Here is an 8,686-nt window from a genome sequence, read left to right as displayed (position 1 = left end):
GCGGACGGGCGGCGCGAGTGGCGGACGCGGAACGCTCAAGACCTTGCCTGCTGCCGGCCCGAGCTGCCCGTCCGGCTGTCCCCGCGTGCTCCGCAGCACGGTTCTCGGGCCCTGCTGGACACGCGGAGGGGCAGCCGAGCTGAACCCAGGAGCGCCTGGTGCAGCGGCTCTCTCGCCAAGAGGGGACTGACTTCATCAGCCGTTGCTGCAGAGACATGAGGGGCGGCTCCTGGCTTCGGGACCGTGAGACGGACTCGCGGAGAGCCATCTAGGCGCAGACTCCACCGACGGCGGCCCGCGTCCTCCCGGGGTCCGCGGAGGGCTCGCGGGAGGGCTCAGGAGACCTGCGGCGGGCGGGCGCGTGGACACAGCATGTTCCCGCGGAGGCCTCCGGCCGCCCTGGCCGCCTGGCTGGCGGGGACGCGGGGCGGGGGCCTGCTCGCTCTCTTGGCCAATCAGTGCCGCTTCGTGACGGGCTTGCGCGTGCGGCGCGCGCACCAGATCGCCCAGCTCTACGGTCGCCTGTATTCCGAGAGCTCGCGCTGCGTCCTGCTCGGACGCCTGTGGCGCCGGCTGCGTGGACGCCCTGGCCATGCCTCTGCCTTGATGGCGGCGCTTGCTGGTGTCTTCGTGTGGGATGAGGAGAGGATCCAGGAGGAGGAGTTGCAGAGGTAAGCACTGCGGCATGGGGTGGGGTCCAGCCAGGGAGGGGGTCCCGTGTGAGCCGTGGGGCCTGCCCTATGGCCCTTTAAGTGTTAATGCAGTAGATTGAAACTGTTTTTAGCAGTCCAGGGGAGGTGTGTTCATCCGAATTTTTTTTTTTTTTTCTGGTTTGATGTAACTGCTTGTGAAGTAGTCTGGCAGCGTGGGGAGACTTGGGCTGTGTAGGACCACACTAAAGAAACATTGTAAAAATGACTACGGTATGGAGATCTTTGATCCTCGTAATCTGTAGCAAATCCCCCAAAGTGCAGATTTAAAATGGGGTTTAACCTTAACCTAAAGCTGTCATTCTTCAAAATGATTGCAATCCATATGGAACTCAGGCTCGGGAGGAATGCCCAGATAAATCTCCGTCATTGTGACTTGCGTCTTGGCAGAATTAGGAAGCTGAGGGATTTGCCCCTGCTTGCACAAACCAGTAGTGCAGACATTTTAATTTGTACGGATTATGTCAGTCCTTTGACACTTTATAACTAATACTATCATTGGGCCCTTGAGTCACACTCATTACTACTAGTGTGCAAAGAAATCCAGTACCATTGATTTTTGATTAGAACTAGTTCTAAATCTGACAATAGTTTTTAGGTTTGTGTGTTCCTCACAATCACTCTGCTCCTAGCAAAATCTGATTTCATGAATTAGGTTCACATGTCCAGCCCTTTTCACTCCCTATCGCCATCCCCCAGCACTTGATATGTTCCACAGTCTGTTTATTCTACGTAGTGCTTAACAGAGAGACAACCTGTTATTCTACATTTTTGGTAAGTGTAAAAGTGGAAATACAGCAATAAATTTTCCACCACAGATTGAAGAGGTGAATACCCAGATGCCAAGCAGCTATTTGTGCAGCACTAAATTGTGGGTAAAGTAAGTCTAGAAATACCTTTCCTAGCAGGAAAGATGACTTTTATTTATGCAATTTAAAATCATAAACACAACCAACCTTATTCACAAATAGGAACAAACTGTTTTTCTTAGTTCTTTTTTTTTGCCAGTCCTGTGGGTTGAACTTAGGGCCTGGACACTATCCCTGAGCCTCTCTGTGCTTAAGGCTAGTTCTGTGCCACTTGAGTCACAGCACCACTTCTGCCTTTTTCTGTTTATCTAGTACTGAGGAATCAAACCCAGGGCTTCAGGCATGCTAGGCAAGCACTCTACCACTAAGCCACATTTTCAGTCTTTCTCTTAGTTCTTATTAGCATTCTGTTATTATTTTGTTCTACTAATTAAGTTTTTTTTGTAAGTAATAAAAAATGAGGAGGAAACTTTTAAGAAAATCCCGTTCACTGAGTTTTTATTGTTTGTTGATAACATACCTGTATGTAAGACTTGAAACAAATATCGTCAGTTGAGTATATTCAAGGGAAAGGAGAAAGATCAGAAAAAGGTCACAAAAAGATGACTTAGGTACAAAAGAGAAGGAAAGAGTTTTGGGAGTGCGTGTTAAATAGAGTTGATGCTTAGGTAGATGACAATTTGCCTTAGTACACGCGTGTTTACAAGTGACATATCCTGGAGCCTGTGGACTCATTTGAAAAGCTTCATTTGAAAGAGCTGGAGGGGAAAGCCAGATAGGAACTAGTGTAGTAAACTATTGAGTACTGACTACATACAGTGTCAGATCCCACCAGTTGGTGTCCAAGCTGGGTAGTCTTCAGTTTCCTTCTGTGTGATCTGTCTTTGAGACTTGGTGTGGTTGAAACACTGCCTGAGTAGGATCTTTGGAATTTCAGGAGTTAAAAATGAAAGATTGCCAGTTTCTGGTGTCTCATGACTGTAATCCTAGCTACTCAGGAGGCTGAAATCTGAGGATCATGGTTAGAAGCCAGCCCAGGCAGGAAAATCCATGAGATTGTTATCTCCCGCTACGAGCAAATCAGAAGTGTTTCTGTGGCTTAAAGTTGTAGAGCCCCAGTTTTGAGCAAAAAGAAAGAGCTCAAGGACAGTGCCTAGGCTCTGAGTTCAAGCCCCATGGCTGACAATAAAAAATAAAAAAAAAATTTCAGGAGTTTAGATGAAAGTATTCCATTTAGAATACGTATGGGATGGGATGGAAATTGAGCCCAGGGTCTTCTTGTGGGTATGCCTTGAAATCACAATGCTGCTGCTGCTTTTTTTTTTTTTGTTGTTTTTGGTGTACTGGTTAACGAGTCTCTTGGATTTGTCTACCCAGACTGGCTATGAAACATGATCCTTAGACCTCAGTCTCCTGAGTAGTTTGGATTATAAAATGTATGAGCCACTGGTGCCTACAGACATCTGGCACAAATGCTTTTAACCAGCCTTTTGATAGTTTTTGATTCTTATTGTCCAGTTCATGCTTGAATTCAGCTTTTCATCTGCACCCCCCCCACCTCCTTCAGTTGGGTGTGGGGCTTGAACACTGGGCCTCGATGCTGTCCCTGAGCTTTTCAGTTCAAGGCCAGTGCTCTACCACTTGAGCCACAGTGTCACTTGCGGTTTTCTGGTGGTTAATTAGAGATCAGAGTCTCATGGACTTTCCTGCCTGGGCTGGCTTTGGACCTCAGATCTCAGCCTCCTTATTTTTTCATGTGTTTTTAAGATTTGACTTTTTTTTTTGGTCTAGTCGTGGGGCCTGAACTCTGGGCCTGGGCACTGTCCCTCAGCTCTTCAGCTCAAGGCTAGCACTCTACCACTTGAGCCACAGCGCCACTTCCGGCTTTTTTCTTTTTATTTTATGTGGTGCTGAGGAATTGAACCCAGGGCCTCATGCTTGCAAGGCAAGCACTCTACCACTGAGCCACCTTCCCAGCCCCCCCCCCCTTTTTTTTTTAAGGTTTGTTACTTTAGTAAGTAAGCCAATGTAAGATACTGTATATTATGGTATTGGTTAACTTTTTTACTTGATGTTTAAATATTTGCTTTAGAATAAGCATTGCTGAGGCGATTACAGCTAGCTTGCTGTATAAGATTTTATTTGTTTTAGTGAGAATTTTGGGTAGTTTCCAGAATAGAGCACAGTTGTGTCTCAGGTCAAGCACATTTCTTTCATGGTTGTTGGAAGAATATGATTGTCCCATGGCCCCTAAATCACAGCCTTTGGCTCATCTGTGTGGTTTCTGTATCAATTTGTCCAATATAAACTAATTCTCATAGTGTTACTGTGTTTTGGTTTAATAGGGAAGAAATAGGGAAAGCAGCATATATTTTTCTTTCTCCTTTTTCTTTTCTTTGAAGGTAGGGTCTCACTATATATCCTAGTCCAAGCTAATCACCAACTGGTAAGTAACCCAGTAAGAGCTGGACACTTAACTGGTGATGTTTCGGCCTAACTCCTCGTATCTGTTCTACTACATCTGGACCATGTAGGTTTTTATTTTTTAAATGTTATTTGTGTTTCTATTCAGAATGAAAAAGAATCTTGTTATCTATCTTTTGGAGCTTACAAACATGCTACTGAGTAAGATCATACTAATCTTAAGCAGAGAAGTAACTTTAGCAAGTGATTTTGATTCACTGCTTGGGCCAGCTGCAGAAATCAGATCTTTTAAATACTTGCTCTAGTAGTCGTAGCCATTTGGCTTCAAATAAACAAACAAAATAACTTTGCTCTCTATTTTTGATGTTAGCTGGCATTCTGTAAACCTAGAACAAATCCACTGGAAAAATACAGAAGTAATTTTTTTTTATTGCTTTGGAACAGTAAAAAAAAATTACAGGAACAAAAAGAGGAAGGATATTAAGAAATACAAAAATCTAGGAGAAAATGTTCCATTAACATCCTCATTTTTTTTAAAGTTACAGTTCATTGCTCTAGACATTTGAGTAAATAAGTGCCAGTAAAGCTTAATAAGGAAAAGCTGTCCATGTCCTATTTCTGTCACAATATGCTAAACTTTTCAGTATGTTATTAACTAGATAAATGGTCAATGGAAAATCCATTTGACATAAAGGCACTTTTTTTTAGAACAACATTAAAGGGACCTCAGTTTTTTGATTGTCTTATTTTACCACTAACTAGTTGCCCCAAAGCTGCCATGAACTAGTTTATATCTTATTTCAAAATGAGTCCTAAATTTTATTTTATTTTATTTTTTTGGGTCTGGTCGTGGGGCCTGTACTCTGGGCCTAGGCGCTGTCCCTCAGCTCAAGGCTAGCGCTCTACCACTTGAGCCACAGCGCCACTTCCAGCTTTTTTCTTTTTGCTTATGTGGTGCTGAGGAATCGAACCCAGGGCCTCATGCATGCAAGGCAAGTGCTCTACCACTGAGCCACCTTCCCAACCCGAGTCCTAAATTTTAAAAGCTTTGATAGTACTTTGGAATTTGAATAGGAATTTTGTGAGATGAGGCAGTTATCTAAGTGTTGAATTTCCTAATTGCAGGGATAGCTACGTCACAATCATTTTGGAGCCTTGTCTCACACTCCATGAAGAGGGCAGGTCTCTGGCTGAGTTAGGGGTTATGGTGTGTGTGTGTGTGTGTGTGTGTGTGTGTGTGTGTGTGTGTGTGTGTGTGTGTGTGTGTGTGTGTGTGTGTGTGTGTGTGTGTGTGTGTGTGTGTGTGTGTGTGTGTGTGTGTGTGTGTGTGTTTATGGTGTGTGTGTGTGTGTGTGTGTGTGTGTGTGTGTGTGTTTAGGAGAAACAAAGGTTTATTATTATTGACTGGAACAGCTAGGTCTTAGATAATCCAGATGACCCTTGCAGAAGGCCATATGTCCTTATATCATAACTAGAGGCAGTTATGTTCAAGGAAGAGAGGGAACCATGCGTATGAATCTAGAGGACTGTGAGGACTGCCAAGATTTCTGGCTGGTAAATGAGGTAAAGTAATTTGACAAGACAGGGAAATAGGAGAAACAAAGGCTCATTAGGAAAGGGGAATAGATTTTTAATAGACTGAAAGTGAGTTCTTTTTAGGGTGAGAATGACTTGTTTACTGTGTTTCATTGTGTCTTTAGCCTTTCTCAAATATTGAAATAAGTTTCTGTTTGGAGAAAGGGAAGCCCGGGCTATCTTTCCTCCACCCCTTTACTATGACTTTGTTACTATTTTGGGAATAATCTCTTCTGTCCTTTTCTATTATTAACTAAGTCTCTTAGATATGACACTGATCCTGTCCAAACAAGATTCAGCATAGTAGGCTAAAGAGACAGATGTATCTATGTAGTATGTTTGATAGCATTTGTGTTTGGTATATTGTCTGTTATATTAGTGTATGGAAATGAAGATTCTTCAAGGACTCTTAAATCTTGGGACAAAATAGCTGTATTGATAATTTACATTTTCATGAGGAAGTCTAGCTTCAGCCTTCATGTTGTGCTATTCAAAGAATGTCAGCTGGACATGGTTATGCATGTATGTTGCTCTAGCTTGGAGGGAGGGTATGCTGTAACTAAGTATGATGGCTTGAGCCTAGGAGTTAAGTGTCAGCCTAGACTATATAGCAAGACCTATCTCAAAAATTTAAAATTTTTTTTTTTTTTTTTGCCTATAATTGTTAGTTTCTTAGGACCTTTTAAACCATGATTTTTTTCCCACCAGTCCTGGGGCTTGAACATAGGGGCCTGGTCACTGTCCCTGAACTTCTTTTGCTCAAGGCTGGCTGGCATTCTACCACTTGAGCCACAGTACCACTCTGGCTTTTTTTTGTTGTTGGTCATGGGGCTTGAACTCTGGGCCTGGACACTGTCCCTCAGCTCTTCAGCTCAAGGCTAGTGCTCTACCACTTGAGCCACAGCATCACTTCCGGCTTTTTCTGTTTATGTGGTGCTGAGGAATTGAACCCAGAACCTCATGCATGCAAGGCAAGCACTATACTATTAGGTAACATTTTCAGCCCCCCCCATGATTCTTTTATAAGCTCCTGATATTTTACTGGGGGAAACAGAGTCCTACCCCTTCTTCATTATTTACTAAGAAAGATCTTCATCAGTGTTGCTTAATTATTGAAGTATTCTGTATTAGTCCTTAAAAATAATTTTTGTTGTTGTTGTTGGTAGTAGGGCTTGAACTCTGGGCCTGGGCACTGTTCCTCAGCTCTTCATTTGAGCTGTAGTGCCACTTCTGGTTTTCTGGTGGTTAATTGGAGATAAAAGTCTCACAGATTTTCCTGCCCAGGCTGGCGTTGAACTAATCCTCAGATTTCCTGAGGATCCTGAGGATCCTTGATAGCTAGGATTACAGGCGTAAGCCACTGGCACCCTGCAAAAGTAGTATTAATTGATGCTACCCAAGACAATGTGTAGGTTTTTTTGCTTTTGCTTTCTGTTCTGTAAGATCTAATTGCTTGTCAAGTAAGGTTCCTTCAGTATTTCTGTACTTAGATATTTGTTGGGCCAGCCTTAGTCTTATTTTCCAACTTTTAATTTAAATTTAAAAAATGGTGAAACAATTTTCATCAGGACATCAATATAAATTGTACTAGTAAAGGTTCTAGGTTACAAATAATAAAACTAATCTTGATTTTTTTTTTTTTTTTTTTTTTGGTCAGTCATGGGGCTTGAACTCTGGGCTTGGGCGCTGTCCCTGGGCTCTTCAGCAGGCGAGCACTCTGCTGCTTGAGCCACAGCGCCATTTCTGGTTTTCTAGTGGTTTATTGGAGATAAGAGTCCCACAAGACTTTCCTGCGGTTCAGAGCCAGCCCGATTTGAACCGTGATCCTCAGATCTCAGCCTTCTGAGTAGCTAGGATTACAGGTGTGAGCCACCGGCGCCGGGCTAAAACTAATCTTGATTTTCTTGACCCAGAAAAAGTAACTCAGCTAATTTCTTGTTGGTGATGTCATTCAGAGCATTGATAAGAAGGCCAGGTTGGCCAAGAGAACAACCAAGGAATAATCTACTTACAGCAGCATAGCTAGTATTTTGTGTGTGTGTGTGTGTGTGTGTGTGTGTGTGTGTCTGTCTGTCTGTCTGTCTGTCTGTCTGTGTGTCTGTGTCTGTGTCTGTGTCAGGCATTATGTTTGCTAGGCAGAGCTGTGCTGCTGAGCCATGTCCCCAGTCGTCTGCTGGACTTAATTCCTCCAAAGTCATTGACAGTAATCTCCAAAAGATTCTGTGTTTTAGCTGGTGTTCTATGCCTTTAATCCTAGCTACTCAGGATACTGAGACCTAGAAGATTGAGATTCAAAGTCAGACCAGGCAGAAAACTTTGAGAATCTATATCCAGCAAAAATGTCAGATTGGAAGTGTGACTCAAGTTGTAGAACACCATCCATGATCAAGAAACCTGAGCAAGACCTCCAATCCCCCCCCCCTAAAAAAAAAAATCTATGTGCCTTTGTATTATTTCCTCAAATTTAAAATTCAGAACCCTTCCTGCAAGTTCTAACTTCATTGAAAAATAGGTGCTGGACTTCACTGCAATATTGGGAGGGGTCTGCTGCATCCACCTTTGCCTACTAGGAAGGGATTTCAGCTACAAAATCAAAATGATTTTGATTCCAGGCAAAATAATAAATATTTCTTTTGGTAGATATTTTGATCTAAGTCCAAAGTGTAAAATTCAGTAAGTTGACATTCTGTAGCAGGAATTTTCCAGAAATATTGTCATCATTTAAGGTAAATGCCTTATGTAAAATCACACAGCTAGTTGGTAACAGACTAGACTCTCCATAATTTCTGGTTGCTCTGAAGTTTTTTGGTCATTTACTAATTTAGGTTGAGACAGAGTCTTGCTATTTAGACCAAGCTACCCTAGAACTACTACTGTTTAGCTCAGGTTGGTTCCAAATTTATGATCCTCTCTCCTCAACCACATAAACAGTGAAATTGCAGATGTGGGTCACCATGCTTCAATGAATTTTTGTCCTTTTCAGCAATATATTTATGTAATTGTTTTATTTGCTCAATTTTTTCAATAAATATTTGTTGAGTACTGTTTACTAGACACAAACTAGGAGCTGGAGTCACAATTAAGGAAGAGGTGATCTGGTGGGTATTATATGCCACTGTAGTAATTTCAGCATTCAGAAAACCCTGTCTCAAAAAAAGAAAGTCATTC

General features: G+C 42.6%; 1 protein-coding gene across 1 annotated transcript in view; it reads left to right on the top strand.

Moving 5' to 3' along the window:
• The first annotated feature begins 347 nt into the window (after positions 1 to 347).
• Positions 348 to 8,686, top strand: part of Stard7 (StAR related lipid transfer domain containing 7) — a 30,983-nt gene continuing 22,644 nt past the window's right edge. The window contains exon 1 of the mRNA XM_042695473.1: positions 348 to 671. Within this exon, the coding sequence (XP_042551407.1) occupies positions 373 to 671 (299 nt within the window). The 5' untranslated portion in view covers positions 348 to 372. The remainder of the gene's footprint in view (positions 672 to 8,686) is intronic.

Source organism: Dipodomys spectabilis, unplaced genomic scaffold (genome assembly GCF_019054845.1).
Source record: "Dipodomys spectabilis isolate Male_0828 unplaced genomic scaffold, ASM1905484v1 ptg000187l, whole genome shotgun sequence".
Lineage (NCBI taxonomy): Eukaryota > Metazoa > Chordata > Mammalia > Rodentia > Heteromyidae > Dipodomys > Dipodomys spectabilis.
Note: the sequence above shows the minus strand (reverse complement) of the source record. Positions and strands in the feature narration are given on the sequence as shown.